Raw genomic sequence first — 21,722 nt, 5'->3', positions numbered from 1 at the left:
ATAGTATGTCGAATTCACAGAAAGCTTAACACTAAATGGAACGATAATCCAACCTTCATTCATTCATGCATGCATGCCTCAATGCCCTTGAGCATTTCCCCACACTACGGAGTTAAGACCGACTTTGCCCCGCATAGTTCAAGTAATTGCAACCGCGTTGTGGCACAGCCTCTGGCACGAAAGATAGGACAAAGATCAACCAGCACGTAGACGACGAACCCCCTTCGATAGTCATGTCAAAAAGAAAAGTTGCATATTTCTACGACCGTCGGTTCTTTTCACCTTCTGTTCTCATTCTATGCAACTGACGGAGAAGATACAGCGGACGTTGGCGCGTATACATACGGATGGTCGCACCTCATGAAGCCTCACCGGATGCGCATTACTCACGAGCTGGCTACTGCCTATGGCATGTTGGATAAGATGCACGTCTTGGTACGTCTTCCGAGTTTGCGTCACTATTCCTATCCAGAAATCTCAATCCACCGACTCTTTGACTCCCAAACGACACTCTCCAGAGACCAAAACGCGCCACTCCAGAGGCCATGACTGCCTTTCATACAGACGAATACGTCCAATTCCTGCATAGCGTCACTCCAGAGACAGCAGACAAACTCACCGGCCAAAAGACAAGATGTATGTTCATGTTGTTGTGTCCATTGTGATACAGTTGGAACTTATCTCATTCATACAAGTCCTCGTAGGAGATGACAATCCTGCATTCGAAGGTGTCTTTGAGTTTTGTTCGATTTCAGCGGGGGGTTCGATCGGTGTGTGGGCCCAATTTGCATGCAACTCATAGACGCTCGTTCTCTAATATGAATACTTCTCTCGTGGTTCTGGTTTGACAGGTGCGGCAGAACGAATAGCCTCGGGGGCAGCGGACATTGCGATCAACTGGGCAGGCGGCCTGCATCATGCCAAAAAGCGCGAAGCCGCCGGCTTCTGCTACATCAACGATATTGTTCTTGGCATTCTCGAGCTATTGCGCACGTATCCTCGGGTACTGTACATCGACATTGACTGTCATCACGGTGATGGGGTCGAAGAAGCCTTCTATACAACGGACCGCGTTATGACGTGCAGCTTCCACAAGTTCGGAGAGTTCTTCCCTGGTACGGGTACGCAGGAAGATACGGGCACCGGAAAGGGAAAAGGATACTCCGTCAATGTGCCATTAAAAGATGGAATTCAGGATGAGTCGTTTAAGAGTGTGTTTGACCCTGTATGTCTTGACATGTGCGCTTGGTCATTGGGTTATTGAAGGAGATTTATAGGTCATTTCAAAAATCCTGGAAGTTTTCCAACCATCTGCCGTCGTACTACAATGCGGGGCGGATTCGTTGGCAGGCGATAAACTTGGATGCCTGAACCTCACCATGCAGGGACACGCCCATTGTGTTCAGTTTCTTCGAAAATCCAATATACCCCTGATATTACTCGGTGGAGGCGGATACACAGTGAAGAATGTAGCACGAGCGTGGACGTATGAGACCGCATGCGCAATTGGCATTGAAAACGAAATTGACTTAAATATGCCATGGAGTCAATATTTCGAATGGTTCGGACCAACATATAGACTTGAAGTCCCGGAAAACAACATGGAGGATATGAATGTGAAGGAAGGAACTTTGGATCATGTTAGGTGCGTTTTTCGGTTGGGGTATAAAAGCGTTTTAACTAACGTACTCCGACAGAACTACTGCTCTTGCCCAACTGCAGCAGCTTGCTTCGCGCTGTGCGCCCTCTGTTCAAATGCAGGATGTTCCTAGAACGAGCTTGGGAGGTCATCTTGGTTTTAAAAGAGACAAAAGGGAACACAGGGATGAACTCGACGAGCGACTTGCACGTACGTTAATTTGGTTTCAATTGCAAGTTACATATGCTAAACCCTTATCTCTCAATTAAAAGAACACACACGATATCTTTACGACCTTCAAGAATCAGAGTCAGAGTCGGAAGATACAGAATCTTCTGATAGCGATGCCAGCTCTGTTTCCTTTGTTAACAACTGGAGACGTGCTCCACACCGTGCTAACTCTCTGCCTCGCATACTGAGTGGACGGCATTCAAGCAACCCGCCTGGACATATATCGGCCTCCGAAAGACGGCGGATGAGTATTGTCACTGGAAAGTACTTCGACATCCCAATACACGAAAGCGGATACAACCACTACGAATATGGCGCGGCTCCTACAAAATCATCGAAACGAATCTTCTTCCAAAGTGGACTCGACATTTACAACGACGATAATGATTTTGAGGGTATCATAAATGCCAGGACCTCCGTTTCAAATGGGTTTGGGAATGGTATTCACGACCTTCATGGACTTATGGAAAGAGGTGGACGTAGTCTTAATGAAAATTTGGAAGATGGTGATGACGAGGTAGAGGGCGAAGAATACGAGGATGATGCCGCAATGTCAGACTCATGATTTAATTTTAGTTACTAGAGTGACCGCCTGCTTTCTTTTTCTCACTTCCGTCCTATTTTCCCATTTCCTGTCAAAACTATGCATCTGTATTACTTACTTGTTGAGGCACAGCATTCTTGGTATTAAAAACCTAGGGTAATGCGATTGTGTGCTCATTTGTATCATTCGCAATATACGTTATACCCCAACTCAGTATTCCCCATGCAACAGCAATGAAAGCTTACACATTGATATTGAAATGTTTTCGGTACAAACAGTCATTGTTATACAGACGGTAAATCAAATGTGATCATATTCAACATTCGAAACATTGGGGGTAAAAACGTATATACTTGATTTCGATTTATTTTTCCTCTAGCAGCCGTCATGAGTTTGCTCCATATCTCATTTACTTGGCGGGAGCGATAGTCTCTAATTTGTTGTGGAAATCACGAACAGCACTTTGCCAACCTTTGATGGTTCCAGCGGTCATCTCGCCGTACATATTGCGAGCTTGAGAAGCGGCGCGAGCGTCATCGTCGGCAGTAGGCTCGGAAGCGACATTGAGAGCATCAGAGTCAACGTAAAGATTTCCGACGAGCGTGATAGTGCCTTGTGTAACAACGGGCTGGTTCTTGATGTCGTGGAGAGGGATGGGATCCATGGTCGACGCGGGGTATGGGTCTCTGTATACTTTGACGTGGAGAGTTTGCCCAGAGTTGAAGAAGAATTGGTCGTCGATATGGAGATCTTTCATGAGCGGGAAGGGCTGCATGGATGCCTCATGTACATTCTCAGCAACGACAATGAGACCCTTGGCGAGGTCCTCGCTTGACAAGTCGTCGTCGAATTTGTATTCAATTCGGCCAGCACTGAGATGGATGTTAGGAACGACAGTAATGACATGATCGATATGAGCGTGTTTTTGAGTCCCGTAGAAATAGAATGGCATCAATGATGGGTACGCAGATTCCAGGTCCTCAGTCATCAGAGAGCGCTTCTTGACGACTTTGATGTTCGAAATGTTAACTTTGATATCAGTTTGCCTGTGTATTGTAACGATGTCAGTTTGTCGTTTGCCAAAGAAAAATCAGACTAACCTCTTTCCGATGCTAAGTATGCCTTCGAATGACGCTCCATCCACAATATCGTCAAGGCGGAGAGGAACAGTGTTGTGTATAATGAGCGCCTCAACTTGTTCATCGGCATGTATCGCCTGGTGAACCGTACCCGTAATATCTACTGAAAGGATGATTTGGCGACGTCCGCTAGCCATATGGATCGTCGGGGTGTGGACAAGATAATATTGCTCTACTGAACCGTGAAGAAGGAAGGTGTGAATGCTAGGTTTCATATCGTTGCGGATCCGTGCATACTATTATTATAAATGTGTATGAGTAAAGCATTTCATTGAAAAATTATGTGCAAGCCTTACCTCGACCTCCTCCTCAACGATCTTTTGGAAGGTGTTTGCCAGAGTACCCACAAAGTCGTTCGTTGCCGTGAATGGAGACATAACAACATTCCTAAGGACTATAACATCCTGGTCGCCTACAAGTCCCATGCGTCGCTTTACTTCGGCTGCGCAGACGCCGTATTCGGACTGTTTCAAGGTGGTCGAGCTGAGGAAGAACGGCGTATCCAATGGGTTCTCCTCAGCACTGGTAACAGAGAAGCGTTGGAAAATACGGTTATTGAGCCAGTTGGCTTCCTCGACATCTATATTGAGATTGCCATCGCGGTCGCGGAAGTTGCATGCGAAAACGTTGATGTTGAGATCGGACCCAAGTTGGTGCAAGAGTTCCATAGCCTCGGAATCGTTGTATATTTCCTCGTTCGACTTGAACAAGATACGATCTCTGATGAACTGCTTTTGCTCTTCAACCTTTGCAGGGTCAGCGTTGGGGTCGACGTCAGCGGGGATAGGATTGAACGGGGTGACAGTGAAACTGGTAGAATCGGTAGACATTGCAGACCAGTGAGCAGCGTACTAAATCAAGCATTCAAAATCCATCATCGAAAAATAGACGAGAAGCAAATAACTTACTCGGCGGCATGTAAACATTGCCTGGCCAAGAAGGCTCCCATAACCGTTAATGCCAATGGTTCCATGCGCCATAAATACAGCGGATGCTGCTGCACCAGGCTTACTATAGTAAAGTTAAATAAGCTACAAAAATGTGGTAGAAATTTCGATGCACTGACCTTCCCTCGATCCCGTATATTCCGATACTTTGGCCTTCGTTGCCTTGGATAAGGTAGGGTGCGGACCACGTAAGAAGGTGTCTCATTCTACCATCTCGATAGCAGAGCGCTCCGGCAGGATACGGAATATAACCTGCCTTGTGCGGGTCGACAGTAATGGAGTCAGCAAACTTTATATGGCTGAGTTGTAAGGCGCTCTCTGGGCGTAAACCGACGTATGGGACAAAGTCCGGATTGGTGCTGTCTGCGGGAAGCGATGTATTTTGTCCAGGTGTGTACGGTGTGGGTCTGGGTAGCATGGTTGCAAAGTATCCGCCCCACGCTGCGTCTGCATGGATGGCAAAAGATAGACCCAAGGCTTGATACTTTTTGCGTAGTCTCAGGACCTCTGTAATGCGATCGATACCACCTTCTTCGGTCGTGCCAATAACAGCAACGACCTGATATACCGGCGTCTTCTCATCCAGGCACCTTTGCAACATACGGTCGAGCTCGTTTATGTCCATGCGCGCTTGCATGTCAACCGGGACATTGCGAAGGTTATCAGAACCAATGCCGAGCACAGCTGTAAAAGAAATAACCGTCAATTGCACATCGAATTTGGAGGGGTTGCATGAGCCATACCTGCAGCCTTTGGCCATGAATAATGATTGGTGCTCGGGGAGAGAACGACAGGTTGCACAAGCTTCTCCGGAGGCTGCCAGTTTTGCATCAACACGTCCTTGTTGGTCGACTGGATAATATACTTGCGCATAACCTTTTCAAGGAACTGGCCAGAAATCCTGTACTCCTTGTTCAAGCGGTCGGGCAGGTCCAAGATGGTGGTTACATGCAAATTGAAGAGTTCCCACATACTACAGTCCTTCAGTAGTTTCTCATCACCGACGCAAGTTTTCACGGAGAAGGTGTCAGCAATGAATTCCAATTCTGCGCCTTTGGCCGAAGCATTTCGGAGCGAGAGAGGATAGAACTTGAGGTTGCGCGCTAGTATGGATATATCAAGATAAGTTCTAGGATGAATAAAATTGGGAACCTGAACCACTTACCCGCCCTTTCCAAAAAAAAAATGGAAATTTGTATGAAGTGGTCCGAAATAAAATAAAGAGACTTACCACATTGATTCCAAGTTTGCAACAGTACCACCCGATGCAATATGTCCCCAGGCGAGAGGTTCATCCACGTTATTTAGCCGATTATAACCCAGCATTTCAGAGAGTTGCAAGCCAACTTCTCCCTCGATGATAGTCGTGAACGGACTAGCCTCAAAGGCAACATTGTTGGGATTGTAAAACAAGGTCGACAAATACCCGAGAATGGCCGGCAAACTTTGGTCTACAGACATATGTCCGCTGTACCGGGGAGAGTAGAACGGAACTGATTTTTGGCCGAGTTCGGTCAATAACGCGGTGAGGTTGCTCGTTATTGCGTTCGTAGTCTCGCGAAAAGCTTTGGAGCTTTGCGTGGCGGCGGAAATAAAGATCTGTCGCACATCCCGAGTCGTTCGACTGTGAGCAAACAATAAAGTCGGGAATTTTGAACGGAGCCGCCTACGTTGTCTTTCGGGGAATACGCATGGCGGGCTGCTTCTTGTTGAGAGACGACCGTCATCAACCACTCCCGGAGGAATTTGGCATTTTCTGCCTTGGGACCCAAGAAAAGAGCAGATGTGCGTTCATGGTCCTCACTCGTAGGAATACGATAGCGAGGTTTAGCGATAGTGTTTTCGGCAGACATGGCGAAGCTGTGTGGAGGACCGCGAGCTGTGAGGAGAGCTGTCCATTTGAATCCAGGTTATATACGATTTCACCATCCAATCGATTCAAAGATGAGAGCAATCTTTCCCCGAGATAGGCCAATTCATTGGTTGCCCCTATTAGGTACAAGAACGTGTACCCAGAAAGAAAGCGTTGGTACGAGATTGTAGCACACCTGCGACATTCAATAGAGGGTCGTAAAACCAATTGAAGAAATGAATGCCATTTGGGGGGCACATAAGACCCTCAGCAATGCGATTTGGAAAGGGTCAGGGAGAGAATTTCAGGGAGTAGGTATTCTAGCCGCGTTGAAGAGAACGAATTAACGTGTTCTATCCATCGTGAGGGTGGCAGAGCCATTTGAGGCTGGTCGAACCCCCAATCTTTTGTTAGAGTCCATCGTCACGAGAACAGATTTTGTAGCCCAGTATATGAAGCGAACAACCTGTGCGCCGCTTGTTTTGCGTTCTTTTTTCCAGTGGCGTTATTCGATTCAATGGATTGTAACCAGCGTTCTTCCAGTGAAGTACATTGTCTAGAGAAAATCCTACTATCTGGATACGAGATTAACCGCCAAGAGATTAAGCAGGGACTGAATGTGTGCCACATATAGGGCAAAGAAGCTGAAAGAAGACTCTGTTCAGGTTGAACAATCGATAAGATATCATCATCCCTAGATCATCCTCTATCAATTTCGCAAGTACGCCGCGTTGTCCATCACGTTGTACAGGGTACGCGGTGCATAGAAAGAAAGTAAGAAGGAGAGCCTTCAATAGTGATTTGTGCATGCGAATGTTCAGTTTCAAAGGAAGTTTGAGGTTTCACCGTTGAAGTTCAACGTTCAGTTAACAACATTCAAACTTCGTTGTTTGTCCAGTGTTTGTTCCTTAACTGTACTAGTATCACCGGCATTCCCCGACGACAGTAGTCTCGGCCTCCCATCCTCTTTCGGATCGGTTACCCAATATGGGTAACCCATCGTAAGAGTCTGGGTCACAACCAACGGTCGCAACATACCATTGCGTTCGTGGTTTTCTCGCATTTCCTTGGCATATCTGCTGGCCAAAAAACATTGCCCCTACCACTATTTTATACACATGTACAGGATCCATACTACTTTACTCTTTACTTAGAATCATAATAAATATAACTGTAAGTATTGTGAGCAATGTTTGGATCAACCATTTTCACTTTCGAGACGGAAAGCATTTTTTATGAGAATGCCTGTGTGCATAATATAGGACATTAGGAGAAACAATAGCAATGACATTACATGGTTGACCATTCCTTGAATTTCTAAGGCAAAGATCACCTTTGATTTGACAGCACAGTTGTTGAAAAGGTGCCAAGGAAATGCGAGAAAACCACGAACGCAATGGTATGTTGCGACCGTTGGTTATATCCCAGACTCTTACGATGGGTTACCCATATTGGGTAACCGATCCGAAAGAGGATGGGAGGCCGAGACTACGACGACAGGGGCTATCTGTGCCTGATATAAACGGATTCCTTCATAGTCTAGAACAAAAGTAGTTGATGTAACCCATCGTTATATTCGTTTTTGACTCCTTCTGTATCTAAGAATACAGCTTCTATTATTCAAGAGAAGATTGTGAATGAAAATGACGCTCATGGTCCGAGTCGCCAATGAACCGAAATCGCCAGTGTAGCGTTCATCCACACACCTCAAGATTGCAAAAGAGCTCAATATGTTTTATTTGGGCGGTAGCTCACAATGGTCATCAAGAGCGTTTAAACTGACAGTTTTGCAACTTGCTAGGGCAGAAAATAGCAGGATATGTCGGGGGGTCAAATTAAGCACCAGACCTATAAATTAGTATGTTATATCACGAGTTATGAGCGGTTCACTCGTGTATGTACGTACTGGCAATCGATACGAATAGAAGCACAGCCCCAAGAGCTTATTTTGTTCTCCCTATTTAGCTTTCACAACAGAAAAATCAAAACCAATTCAAGTTAGGCGGGACATCATTATCGTTCAAGTTGTTCATGAGTGTTGTCGAGCCTTGTCAAGTTTGACCTTGGGCGAGCTGAAAAGGATATCCTACTAGTAAAAATTGATAATACTTTAGACGATGAATGTAAGTACAAAGCACAGTGCAAATCGATGCGATAGATAACCATAATTACATACCAAGACCCTGTAATAAGGGATAGATATACGAGAACATTAATATTAATAGCCATCGTCCTAATGAACCGTAAACTCAACAGTCTCCACGAATACTTATAGTCCCGAGCACTTGGGTGCAAGCCATTTCCGTTCATCGACTTCCATACATTTTTCACAAATCCGTAAAGATGACCTCGGCTCAGGGCTGACCTATGGGGTACCCTTGTGGTAAGTAAAGTCATTGACTGGTCACCCAAGTCATGACCCAGTCAATGACCCATCAATTGACTAGTCATTGACTAGTTACTCAAGTCATGACCCAGTGAATGCGCCATCAATTGACTAGTCATTGACTAGTTACTCAAGTCATGACTCGGTCAATGACCCATCAATTGACTAGTCATTGACTGGTCACCCAAGTCATGACCCAGTCAATGTCAAATGACCCATCAATTGACTAGTCATTGACCCATCAATTGCCTAGTCATTTTCTTACGTGACCAGATGCTGGCAGCTGGACCCTGGGTCGACCCTCTCTCTTCGATTAGATTTGTCACTGAGATGTTTAAAACCAAAAAAGAAAAAAAAAACAACACGACCTTTTCTCACTGTCAGACGTGGCAAGACGTGGCAAATTAGTCGTTAATCATATTCTATATCCGGCAATCAGATACCTAAATCGGGAATATGTAGGTGCATCACGGGTTAACCGGTTAGCGTTAACTACTATGCCTTTACCTTTACATTTTGTTGAATCTTCACATCACATGCAAAGCAGATAATCCAAAAAGAAAAAAAAAGAAGAGGAGGGAAAAAACGGAAATGTAAAATGTAAAAAGTAAAAAAACACACGAAGAAAAAAAAAACAAAAACACATAAACCGTATATACCCCCACCCCCACCCACCACCATCCCAATCAACCTCACAACTGCACAACATTCTTCAACACCGCATACTCCGCATTAATAATACTACTCGTCGCAGCACCAATCGACACATTATTCGCCAAAACCACAAACTTGACATCCAGCACCTGACACTGCCTCACCCTCCCCACCGACACCCCCGCGCCGTCCTGATAATACCTATCCAAGCGCGGCTGCGGCCTGTCCGGTTCCTCATGCACCACAATCGCCCTGCACGGCGCCGACGGGCATCCGAGCGCCTGCGCCTCGGGCGTGTACGCCGCGAGCGCCTCGCGGACCTGTTGCGGCGACGGCGGTGGTCTCCTCGCGAACCTCACAGACACGCACTCGGTGTGCCCGTCGATCACTGGCACGCGGTTGCACGACGCCGACACGCGCAACGGGTGCGCGGCGTGCATGTCGAACGTCTTCACTTCCTTCTTCACCACCTGCTGCCCGTCCGCGCTGGTAACCTCCGACTCCTTCGTGCTGATCCCACCTAGAATCTTTAGCGTCTCCCACTCGATCTTCTCCTCCTCGCCTGATATATACGGGATGACGTTGTCGAGGATATCAAGGCTCGGCACACCAGGATACCCCGCGCCCGAGATCGCTTGGAGGGTAGTAACCATCACACACTCAAGCGGGCCAAACGCCTTCTCCATCGCCGCGAGCGGGATGACGTACCCCGTCGTCGAGCAGTTCGCGTTGGTCACGATGAACCCGGACGTCAGCGCCGGCGAGAACAGCGCCTGCTGCTGCGGGATGATCGACAGATGGTGCGGGTTCACGAGCGGGACGATGAGCGGGACGTGTGGGTCCCTCCTGAAATTCTTCGCGTTGGAGAAGACGGCCAGATTCGCGGCGCGGAACGCTTCCTCTGTAAAACACCCATGAGAAAAAAAGAGTGTGTATGCGATCAGCATCTTATCTTATCACAATCACCCCACCCCACTCCCCCACCCCACACATCACACACACATCACAAATCACAAAAAACAAAAGGAAAAAGGTGGACTTACCAATCTCCCCAGCAACATCCGCATCCAGCCCCGAAAACACAATCTTACACTGCGCGAAATTCTCCGGCCTACACTCTCGCACAACCACATCCCTAACGCCCTGCGGGATAGGCGTGCTCTGCTTCCAACTGACCGCATCTTTATACTTCTTCCCCGCGGAGCGCGGGGACGCGCCGAGCGCATCGACAGCGAACCACGGGTGCGCAGCGAGGAGCGTGAGGAAGCGCTGGCCTACGGTGCCCGTGGCGCCGAGCACGCCTACCTTGATAGGCGCAGACGAGGAGGGGTGCTGCATGCTTGTGCGCGGGTGCGGGTGTTTGGGCTTTTGCTTTGAGGTGAGTAGTAGTGTCGCTTTGGATCTGGACGCGGGGGAGTCAGTAATTAGGATCGTTGCGGGGTGAGGAGGGCAGGGAGACGCGAACGTGGAGGAGGAGGAGGCTGATGCGGAGGAGGAGGCTATGGCCATGGCTGATGACGCGGAGGAGGACGTGGAGGGAGGGACGTCGAATGACTCGGCGAGTTGGTCGAGGTCGAGTTCGACATCCGAGAAGGTGCGCTTAGGCGGCGTTCGTGTCCTCGTCGTCGTCGTCCTCGCAGCGTCCGACATCGACATTGAATGTGTATGAGGGAGGGGGAGGGGTAGAAAGGAAAGAAAGGAAGGGAGGGGTAGGGAAAGGAAGGCAGGAAGGGGAAGGGGGCAAAAGATAAAAAAGAACAAAAAAACTCGGAGACTCACGCTATGCGTTCCAGCAATCGAGATGATCCTTTACCTAGTTTCGCAACACGTGATAGACGCGCTTATCAGCAATCTGATAAACTAACAGACCCATTAGCGCCCCCTCCTTGCCATCCATCCCACAAACAAAACCCATACCTACAAACAGTGCAGTGCACCGATGATTTTTGATTTTTGCGTATGATGAGAGTCAGCGAACAAGGAAACAAACACCGACACGGGGAATAACCCGGGGGATCTTATATGTACCTCCTGAACGAGTCACATTCACTTTTAATTTTTTTTTACAGATCGCTGTTGTTCGGACTACATAATCCCGATACGCTTTTTCGGACATAAGATCATCCTCTCCACCTCGCTTCGTTATATTTTTGCCTGAACACAGGGGCTAGTCACTTTAACTTCCAACTTTAACTTTTCGAGTATCACCGTTTCACCGTTTCACGTTACGTTCAACGCATCTACAACCTCTGCGCGCCGCAACTTCGCACTCGCTATACACTCCGCCAACACATCCTTCCGCACCTCCTCCCCTCCCTCACCCTCACCCTCGCTCACAGAAACCACCAACGACCCCACCTGCGCAACCGACACAATATCACCCTCATCACCCAACACAATCGACAGAGAAGTATCCAACAACGGCTCTTCGAACGCCGTCGGATCCAGCAAAACATATTTCCTAATCAAATCAAATCGAATCAAACAAACAGTATCAGCAATCCGTGTAGGAAGATCAATGAACATGAACGATTGACGTACGAGTCGAATATCCCAAACGACGTGCTAATCGGCGTGCTCTTCGCTAACTGCAGCGGGACCCTCGGTAATCTCCTCGAACATACCGTCCGGTTCGTTTCAGGGTCATACGTCGCCTGCGGCAGTGTCGCTACACCCATCGACAAAATAGCATATAATAAGAATGCCGACGCTTTCGAAAGCAAAAGCGAAAAAAAAAACCAAAAAAACGCACTATTTCGAAGAGCAGCAACCATCGCAAGCAACGTCGCATCAAACGCGTTCCCATCATAATTCACACATGTCGCGTCGACGTAGAGCACCCATACCGCTTTACCTGGGTGTATGCACAGCGATTCCAGCGATACAAAATTCGATCTGCGACAAAATTTCAAAAAATAAATCAGTGTGTGCGCATTGGGTTTGAGGAAAGAGAGATGGAGAGAGAGAGAGTGTGTGTATAATACTGACGTGATAAGCGCATGATTCAACCGATCAGACAACACCTGCGCCTCCTCCGTCGGCGGACCAGGTTTAAACTTGGGCGAGCACATCGCAGTAAGATCCAGATTGGGCACTATAAAAGCACAACACATCTTCAGCTTAGACCATCTCAATTACACCGAAAAGCGCAAAAGTCAAAAATCAAAAATTAAAAAGCAAAAGAGGACAGGGAAACGGGAAACGGGAAATGGTAAAATACACACCTAAAAACCCTAACGACTCTCTATCCAGCTCAGGCTCCGCAATCTCAGCTTTGACACCACACACGACGGTCGTTTCGCCCATCCTGACGAGCGCGGAGCCGTCGGCGGTCGATATGGAGCCTGTCCTTTCGCGGTAAAGTTAGTTAAAGTCAGTGTAAAGTTGAAGTTGAAGGTGAAGGTGAAGTTGAAGTTGAAGTCAAAGTTGAAGTTGAAGTCAAAGTTGAAGTTGAAGTTGAAGTTGAAGTTGAAGTTGAAGTGGAAGTTGAAGTTGAAGTTGAAGTTGAAGGCCAAGAGAAGTCAAAGAGAAGAAAGAGAGTGTGTTAGATTAGATTCGAATTTTATTTTAGATGTTTAAAAGGACAAGATTGGAGATTGGAGATTGGAATGAGGATTAGGATGGGGAGTGAAACCGTAGGCAGCGGATCTCGAGACAGTTCTCCATGTTTCCCGATTACGAAACAGACAAACGGACGGACAGATAGATAGACGGAGAGCAAAGACGAGATGACACCTAGCAAATAGCCAAACAAAAAAAATGGAAATTGGACATTGGACGGAGGGAACGCAATGCGTGATTTTGAGATGGTTGGATGGAGGACGAGGACGCGGTGTTGAAGGGAGGGAGGGTCCATCCTAAGCATATGCCAACCAAAGATAATCGCGAATGTTCCCTTCGTCCAAGTCCGAGTCCAAGTCCAAGTATGTGTCCAAGTCTGTGTCCGAGTTCATGTCCGCGTCCGTGTCCCTATCACCCAAACCACCCAAACCACCCAAACCACCACCCACCCATCTTACCCATCTCACCCACCCCAACCCACAACAACAAAGCAAAAAACACAAAGCAAAAAAGCAAAAAAGCAAAAAAGCACAAACACAAACAAAACTCAAAACTCACCAACATCAACACTCACCCCCCTCCCCTCCCCAAACAGCCGCGCATCAGGCCTCACCCGCTCGCTCACATACCGCTCCAGATACAGTCGTGGATGCAGGCGCTGGAACACGGCGGCTTGGAGTGCGTCGTGTTCTTCTTGTGTTAGATGTGCGAGTGCGAGGGCGGATGATGTGGGGGGATGGGGAGGGGGGAGGGGGAGAGGGGTGGATAGGGAGGTTGAGGCCATTGGTTTTGGAGGGGGAGTTGGGGGTGGAGGTGGAGGAGGGAGAGAGTGGAAGAAGATTTGGATTGAGGGTGATCTAAACTTGAATTTAGACGGTCTGGAGATCGAATCCAGTCAGAAGCAGTATTAAGTCGACAGAGGGAGCGCGTCCAGAGTGACTCTGATAATCCCACGCGCACTCGGAGGGTCCAACGGTAAAGGAAGAGCTCAAGCAGCAGCCGACGCGATTGAGCCTGACATGATCAAAATTTCCATATATAGCAACCGATAAGATTTTTTTCATCATCATCAGCAGAAAAAAATCATTTACATGTTACAATAACCAAAAATATAAAACACAGAAAAAGAAGTATTAGTACAAGGGCTAATGTATACTATAAAATACGCATCAAATATCCCCTCTCCCCGCCCTCCCCGCCGCCCCCTTCCTCCCATGCCTCGCCTCATACAAATCCAACATCCCCCTCATCCTCCCCGCACTCCCATCCTCCGGCAAATCATCCGGCAGCCACTCCCCATTATACACACACAAAATCTTCATCCGCTCATGGTACTGCAGATCCGGCAGCAACTTCGGTGTGATCAGGAAGTACTGTGCGCTGTCTGCTTGGCATGTCACGTTCACGAGTGAGTTGTGTACGGCGCGTTCGGCGCGCTGGTCCATGCCCTGATGTGCGTGTGAGAGTTGGTGTCAGTGTTTGCCTTGAAAAAAAAATATTGAAAGGGAGAACTTGCCTGGTTGATCTCGTCGACGAGCGAGAACGGCGCGCGAGCTTCCTCCGTCAAACTCATAAGATACAAAATCGTAGTCAACGACCGTTCCTAACCCCCCAAAAAAATCACAAAGAAATCAACATCACGTCCATGACCACCAAAGAAAAACCACCAAAGCAAGGACAACTCACGCCACCCGACTGCCTATGCGCCGTAAGCTGCTGCAACCTCTCGCCATCGCGAAACTTTACAAAAATATTAATCGCCCATTTCTCATAGTCGGCGTCCTGGCTTATCCGTATCTCGCCCGCGCAGCCGATACCTGTTTAAAGTCCCCATGTCGCGTTATGAATACATATACTAAAACTATGAATGATATGATACACGCACGATCAAAAGCCAACGAAAACTTTGCACCGATCCTCGCTACAAGTGCCTCTAGCGCAGGCTGCCAATTATCCTATCACAACACAAATTCAAAAAATTCAACACACAACGTTAAATCGAATAGAAAACAAAAACAAAAAAATTAAAATAAAGAAAAAGGGGAAACGTACTCGGGCAGTTTTAATCTCCTTCTCAATCTTCGCTTCCTTCTTCTTCCTCTCCTCAAGCGTCTTGGTCATCTGTTCAATCTACACATCCACCCCCCAAAAAAGCAAATCAAATCAGTCCCAAAACGCACCAAAAAAAAATAAACCCCCGAAAGAGAAAAAATAAAAACAAAAAGGAGGAGAAAGAAAAGGACAAGAAAAAAAAACAAGAAAAAAAAAAGAAAAGAAAAAGAAGGAGGAAGAAGAAAAACCACATACATCCCTCTTCCTCTTCTCATACAACTCAACAACACCAGCATTCGTATGCAAATTCAACTCCAACTTCGCACTCTGCGCCTCCAACTCCTCTTTCAACTCATCGGACGTACGCACATCCACCCCGCTCTGCCTCGCTTCCTCCTTTTCACTTTCCCTTTCCCTTTCCCTTCCCCTTCCCCTTTCCCGTGACTCGTCGTCGCCGTCCTCGTCCCCGTCACGCCGCCGCGATCGTGATTCTTTTTCTTTGAGTTTGTTGTCCCATGCAACTCGTGCTACTTCGATTTCGTCGTATGCGGCTCGTACATCCTCTGGAGCTTCATCGAGCATCTTGCGCGTTTCTTCAAGGGCGCGTTTAGACTGTGCTTTGATCTCCATATATTGTTCTTGCACTATCACCACAACCCAAGAACACAACAACCCAAGAACAAGAGAAACAAGAGAAACACGAAAGCACGATAAAGGTAAGCATCTTTTTCTCTCTTTCTTCGATGATAAAAGCAAAAAAAAATAAAAAAACGCACCTCGGCCGAACTCCTGTAGTGTATCGCTGTACTGCTTATCTTTCCTATTACACAGCTCCTCAAGCGCATGTTTGTTAGCTGATATCTGCATATACTCCAACGCCGCGATCGTGCATTTATCGTGTTGCGCGATGATAGTGTACGCAAGGTCCTACAAAACAAAACAAAATAAAAATAAAAATAAAAAAATAAACCAAAACAAGTAATAAACAAATCAGCCAGACGTCCTGTATAACTATAACGAAGACAAAAGAGAGAAATCACACACCGTATACTCCCTCGCATGCTTAGCGCGCTGCACAGCATTCAACTTGAGCTGCTCCCTCAGCGCCTTCCTCTTCTCCTCGATGGAGGGTGCATCTTTCAGTTTTTTCAGGTTCGCCGATTTCGCCTCTGTCAATGTCAATGTGATTCGGTCAGAAACAGGAAGAAAGAAAGAAAGAGGCACAGATGGACGTACTGAGTAACCCCTCATTCCTCTGCCTACGCTTCAACTCATTCTTAATCTGTTCGCTTCTCTCCTTGATCTCATTCTTTCATCACAAAAAAAAAAAAAAAAAAACATCATGAACATAAACAAAGCGACAACGAACAAAAATCAACAAAGTGCAATTAGCAAAGTATAAAGTGGAACTTACATGTCGCTGCTGGAACTCCCTGTCCTTAGCATAAACCCCATCCAATCGTTTGTTAATATCGCTCTTCTCCTCTTCAGCTATCGCAAGGTTCATCTCAGCCTGCGCGATCGCTTCTTTAATCTGCCTCTGCACATCGGGGTCGACTTCATCGCAAAACCACAACCAAAATCACAAAAGAAAAGCAAAAAAAAGCCGCAAAACATCAGCGTGGAAGAGTAAAAAAAACAGAACAACACGCACTAGCAAGCGTCCTCAAATTCTTCGCCGGCTTCACATCCGACGTCAAATTCAAAGGGAGCCGATCTCCGTACTTGGACCGCGACACCTTGTTCGCCGTCGAGCCGCAGAAAAAGGTGCCGCCGCCACTGCGCGCGACGAGGTCCATTGCGCGTTCGACGTTCACGTGGCGCTCGTCTAGGGCGATGGGCTGTGCGGTTGGTGGTGGTGGTGGTGGTGGTGGTGGTGGTGGTGGTGGTGGTGGTGGTGGTGGTGAGGTCAGTATCCGGGTTTCGAAACAGGGAAAAGGGGAAAGAAAGGAGACGTACGATTCGGTGGAGGTTCACTTCGCACCGGAGGAACCACTCCATGCCAGGAGGAAATTCGAGGTAATCCAGCGCATAGCCATCAAAACGGAGCTCGCGGAGCTGTGAAAGATAGTATATGGCACATGAACAAATTTATTTTTTTAAAAAAGAGTAGTGCCTTCAAAACAACCCTCACCTCTTCTCGGGACATCGGAGGAGCGGTATCGTTCTTCTCCGTGTACGGGCGGAACCAGGTGGTGATTTTCCCATTGGGGCCAAACATGTTAGCGTCATTGACGAGTCTGTTGATGGTATCGCAGTCTTCCTGGCACTGCGTTATAAACGTCTAAAAAAGAAAAAAAGGTTACAATATATCAACTCCTGAAAAATTTGACTGGCAGGATAAAGAAAAAAGAAAAAGAAAAAAGGACATACCCTCATCTGACCTCCGATGCACGCTTCAAGTACATTGGCGTACCGCAGGTCTTTCATCGTAACGCGCATATACGGTGTCTCGAAGACCTCCATCTTGAACAGGTCCCTGTTTTTGCGAACCCAGAGGATGGCTTCGTATGCGGTGCGGTCCCATCGAGCGATGTGGTTCAGCTTTTGGGCGTCGTCATCGGCGAGCTTCGTTAGTCTATGTTCAACAATGTATCAGCATCTTACGGATGATGTAGATTGAAAAATAAAACGTACTCGGCATGAGCTCTAGCTTGATTCTGCTTCTCGCGAGCGATCTTGTTGTGCACGTCCTTCAAGAGATCATCCAGCTCCATTTTCTTATTTTGGTTGATGTTACGTTCCGCATTAAGTTTCGTCTGGTAAACAAATAACAAAGTCAAAAGAAAGAGCAACGTATATTGCGTGGCCACCGACCTTCTCAGTCTGCAGATCCGCTTCCTTTGGGAGATTCTCCGGAGGCGGTTTATTAAGCTCTTCTTTCAACTGGGCGATCTCATGCGTAAGAGATTTGATATCCTTTTCGCGCTCCTTCTCCGATTCCTTGAGAGCGACCAATTTATCCGCGATTTTGTCAGATTCGACCCCCTAAAGCATTGTAAAAGTTAATTCATCACATCGACCCCTATGTACCGATACAAAGACACTAACCAATTCATCGCATACTTCAGCCGCTGCTAATAAATCCTTGAACATTTTCTGAGTGGAATCTTTCAGCTTCTCTCTACGCTTCTCTGTGTCCTTAAGATTTGCATCCATTTCCCTGCAAATGAATGAATTTGGTAAGATTACGGTGAATACAGGATGGAGCTGACTTTAGACGTTTATGGGCAGGTTCGTTCTTCTCTTTCAGTCTCTGGACCTTTGCATGAAGCTTGCGTTGAAGTTCCTTTATTTCGAAATACTTGACGCGAGACTCTCGATACTCCGCCACTGGGATTAGCAAATTCAGAAGACCAATCTAAAAATGAGTGGCGTAAACTCTCTGACAAGTGAGAAGCCAGTAGAAATCACCTCGTGTTCAATCTTTTTGCGTTCTTTGTATCGCGCAACATCGTTCTCAATGCCCTCATTACGCTCTATCATTTGTTTCAGTGTGCTTTCTTCGTCTTTAATTTTCTGCGAAAAGAATTTGAAGTTGAAATGGTCCCATGAGAATGATCATTTTACTAACCTGTTGAACTTCTCTATGCTCCTTCCCTGCAATAATCAAAGTGTCGTGCCAATTTTCGAGATTTGGGTTCCCGGCTGCCCTCTGAGTCTCTTTGAGCAATTGCTGAGGTGACATCCCAGCAAACTCGGACACCCTATCTTGAGGAAGGAAAGAGCTACACGACGATAAATGGTGGAGAAATGAGGTAGAACGCTTATCAGACGAACCATAGATTTCCGACCTGCACATTTAGCTCGGCCATTTTGGTCTTGATCTCAGTCCCAGAAGCCGAAACGCCATTCAAGGTGAAAGAAGAGTTGTTCGTGATGGCGATGATAGTCCTGCGGATAACGTAGTTCTTCTTTCCCTTGGGTGCTTTGAGTTCGATTTCGATGTATCCTTTCTCTGTGCCGATTTTGACATACGAGCCCAAGACGTTGGAACGACCCAGAATCTGGAGATAAGGGGTAGATGTCAGAGAAGCGCAAGCATATCTGCTGGCCGCTTACGCTGGGAGGAAAGTTCAAGCCCAGTGCGATGGCACAGGCAATACTGCTCTTACCAGTCCCGTTGGGACCGATGATCATGTTGAGATGTGTGCCAGGGAAGAATTCGACAAAATCATAAGTGACGAAGTTTCTGAGTTGAATTCGAACTATAGAACCAGGGATGTATCTGTAAATTTACATTAATAGGCTGTCAGTTCTCTGATAAAACCCACTGACCCATCATCGCCACGGGGAAGTGTTTTGACGTTCTCTCGCTTTGGAAGCTGAGTGCCACTCCCACTAGGGGCAGAATCGCCGTTCACATTTGTTCGTCTGCGCTTGGGTCCTCTAGGGCTCCCTTCTTCGCCCTCATCTTCATAGTCCGGGGGTGTATTTTCCTCTTCTTGTTCGTCCTGTGCGTCGTCCTCGTTTTCCTCTTCAACACGGGCCCGCTGCTTGCCTTTGTCTTTCTCCTCTTTGACCTTGACCTTCTCCCGTTTCGATCGAGTGTTTTCTGTTGCGTCGGGAGACGTTGCTCGACGAGGCATGTCGTCGACGCGTCGAAATGACGACAAAGGCAATAAGTGCAATAATAAAAGTCGCGTCCTGCCAAATTGTTGTTCGCGTCCTTGATGAGGTTTAGGGCCGGTCTTAGTCAGCGGCACACACTTCCTATTCTGGCTGCTATGCGCCCTCTACTTACACCCACAGGCGCTGCTTAGAAGACTGTATGCCGGTATGTTTTTCTGTTATATGAAAGGTTATCTCATTAATTCTGATATGCTTAAAAACAGGTCTGAGCTAAACATCTGGCTTGACATATGTGATAAACTTGTATCTCCCGCAACATTCAAACCATCCGACTCTTGTCTTAGGTCTTCGAGCAGATGGCATCAGCTCATGTCGCGAGTAAAAGTAGTGTTTTAGATGAAGCTACACTGGTAGATCAACTAAATACTCTCTTATCTTCGCTGAACATCCCGATCACTTTAGTTTCACCCACAGACTTGACGCCTAGTCTCTTAATCGCCATTCTCGAATCCATGTTGAACATGCGGATACCCCTCATCGACCGAAGCCAGCAAGCGAAGTATTCCAAAGCTTCCAAAGTCCAGAACATGAAGATATTTTTAGGTTTCCTCGAAATTGATGTAATGAAGATGGATGTTGGTCTTAGTGATATCGACCCTCGGCGCCTAGCGGACGGAGAAGAGGAGGAGATTTCCTTTGTCGCGGAACTACTTTGTTGGATGGGTAGACGAGAAGGCCTTATCCAAACCCCGAGGACGCACAAGCGACAATCAATTGCTCAGCGATACCATACCCCACCTCAATCCACGCCTCCACCCGCTCCGCTTTCTCCAAAGTCACAGCTAGATTTGGATGCCATATCTCTATTCCAGACGGGGTCCACAGCTACAGGAAGCACGAGACGCTCTCATCATCTCTTCTCCCCCTTCATGAAAGATACGGACAAGGAATCTTTCACTACCCTAGATGCCGGGGAACACGATGTGCACGACGAACATCCCGACGAATCCTCGGACAATGTTTCGGATGTCCTGAGCGCTCTTCCACCTTTTGCGAAATCCGACATTCCTCAACCTCCATGCGATCACGAATATGCAGCACCATCATCATCTCTTTTATTCTCGCGCGATTATGCTCAGCCTTCAACCCCGGCAATCGCGCATTCTAGCGACCGAACACCGCGTGCCACCTACAATCAACCTATTCGTACAAACCATGACACCAGCAATGTCTTTCTTGACACCGATGATTGGCAAAATCAATCGAACACCTCCGTCAGATATTCAGGGTACATTGAGCCTGTGGACGAGGAATTAGAATTGGCAGAGTTTGAACACAGTCGTTCCTTGTCTATCGATCGCCCTCGTTCAAAAGGAAAGGTACTGTCATCTTCCATTTATGCCACTCGCAATTTTATTGCTGATGCCATCTTTGATGTAGACTCGTTCTGTCAAAATAGAAACGGTGCAAGAACAATACGAACGCACTCGAGAGCTCCTAAATGAAAGAGCTCGTCTTTTGAATCAACTTGCGGAACTTAAGATATCACATGGATAACACTGGATTTTGGTGGCAACAGCGTGGATGGTTGCGAAATGCATGCTTCGAACGGGTTGTGCCAGTTTCAGGACACCGGTCACAATGGGTGTCTGCCACTGGTATGAATTTGTACTCTCGAAGTTACAGCGTTTTAACAATTTTTTGTAGAAGCATCCCAGAAGGAAGAAGCGATCCACACGTTCTCGCTAACTACCACCCGGCAATTTGCAAGACCACCTTTACTTCTTTAATGACACGCATTGTCCTGTCAAAAACCTCGACTGGGAGCAACAGCAAGTCGGCAGGGTCAACACTGGAGGGACACCCCGATGTGCTTCATCGATCCTCGGAAAAGCAGCTGAACGCAAAAGCTGGTCATGGATGGTATCGTCCTTACAGGCTTTACCAATTTCCAACACAATCTATCTTGTACAACAGAGCGGCATTCGTGTCGATCAGAGGCATTATTCTGTACCAAATATTGTTGGATAACTTTACGTGGTGGGATGATAGGGCGGGATACTGAAACCATTTTGTTTGTATTGGAGAAGTTGTTGAACTTTGTTGTATCTGGGGTGATATTGTGTGTATATAAGTGAATGTAGA

At 47.1% G+C, this 21,722-nt stretch overlaps 6 protein-coding genes across 6 annotated transcripts; 2 read left to right on the top strand and 4 right to left on the bottom strand.

The window, feature by feature from the left end:
• Positions 1–360: 360 nt before the first annotated feature.
• On the top strand, positions 361–2,435 carry JR316_0004278 (Histone deacetylase clr6; the record flags this gene model as incomplete). Its single annotated transcript, XM_047890047.1, has 7 exons — positions 361–435; positions 519–636; positions 696–770; positions 852–1,225; positions 1,278–1,645; positions 1,698–1,849; positions 1,912–2,435. The coding sequence occupies 7 exons, from the start codon at positions 361–363 to the stop codon at positions 2,433–2,435; spliced, it is 1,686 nt and encodes a 561-aa protein (XP_047749808.1).
• A 388-nt stretch (positions 2,436–2,823) lies between these two features.
• JR316_0004277 (L-tyrosine decarboxylase) lies at positions 2,824–6,353 on the bottom strand (the record flags this gene model as incomplete). Its single annotated transcript, XM_047890046.1, has 9 exons — positions 2,824–3,460; positions 3,515–3,789; positions 3,850–4,404; positions 4,462–4,564; positions 4,620–5,184; positions 5,244–5,629; positions 5,662–5,670; positions 5,732–6,099; positions 6,171–6,353. 9 exons carry the CDS (start codon positions 6,351–6,353, stop codon positions 2,824–2,826), a joined length of 3,081 nt encoding a protein of 1,026 aa, XP_047749807.1.
• A 3,077-nt stretch (positions 6,354–9,430) lies between these two features.
• JR316_0004276 (putative aspartate-semialdehyde dehydrogenase) lies at positions 9,431–11,048 on the bottom strand (the record flags this gene model as incomplete). Its single annotated transcript, XM_047890045.1, has 2 exons — positions 9,431–10,293; positions 10,436–11,048. The coding sequence occupies 2 exons, from the start codon at positions 11,046–11,048 to the stop codon at positions 9,431–9,433; spliced, it is 1,476 nt and encodes a 491-aa protein (XP_047749806.1).
• A 564-nt stretch (positions 11,049–11,612) lies between these two features.
• JR316_0004275 (Exosome complex component RRP43) lies at positions 11,613–13,737 on the bottom strand (the record flags this gene model as incomplete). The annotated part of the gene is made up of 6 exons (XM_047890044.1): positions 11,613–11,853; positions 11,934–12,060; positions 12,145–12,287; positions 12,381–12,486; positions 12,617–12,736; positions 13,512–13,737. The coding sequence occupies 6 exons, from the start codon at positions 13,735–13,737 to the stop codon at positions 11,613–11,615; spliced, it is 963 nt and encodes a 320-aa protein (XP_047749805.1).
• A 385-nt stretch (positions 13,738–14,122) lies between these two features.
• JR316_0004274 (Structural maintenance of chromosomes protein 5) lies at positions 14,123–19,594 on the bottom strand (the record flags this gene model as incomplete). The annotated part of the gene is made up of 23 exons (XM_047890043.1): positions 14,123–14,401; positions 14,470–14,556; positions 14,640–14,770; positions 14,839–14,908; positions 15,006–15,083; positions 15,261–15,649; positions 15,782–15,932; positions 16,050–16,174; positions 16,242–16,314; positions 16,420–16,562; positions 16,660–16,846; positions 16,965–17,063; positions 17,140–17,289; positions 17,379–17,583; positions 17,643–17,764; positions 17,823–17,993; positions 18,057–18,168; positions 18,221–18,366; positions 18,420–18,524; positions 18,580–18,733; positions 18,786–19,012; positions 19,068–19,233; positions 19,284–19,594. The coding sequence occupies 23 exons, from the start codon at positions 19,592–19,594 to the stop codon at positions 14,123–14,125; spliced, it is 3,681 nt and encodes a 1,226-aa protein (XP_047749804.1).
• Positions 19,595–19,933: 339 nt separating this feature from the next.
• Positions 19,934–21,134, top strand: JR316_0004273 (uncharacterized protein; the record flags this gene model as incomplete). Its single annotated transcript, XM_047890042.1, has 2 exons — positions 19,934–20,956; positions 21,018–21,134. 2 exons carry the CDS (start codon positions 19,934–19,936, stop codon positions 21,132–21,134), a joined length of 1,140 nt encoding a protein of 379 aa, XP_047749803.1.
• Between the last annotated feature and the right edge of the window lie 588 nt (positions 21,135–21,722).

The sequence above is a fragment of the Psilocybe cubensis genome, chromosome 4 (genome assembly GCF_017499595.1).
Source record: "Psilocybe cubensis strain MGC-MH-2018 chromosome 4, whole genome shotgun sequence".
Lineage (NCBI taxonomy): Eukaryota > Fungi > Basidiomycota > Agaricomycetes > Agaricales > Agrocybaceae > Psilocybe > Psilocybe cubensis.
The sequence above is the reverse complement of the archived record's forward strand: the minus strand, read 5'-3'. Positions and strand labels throughout refer to the sequence as shown.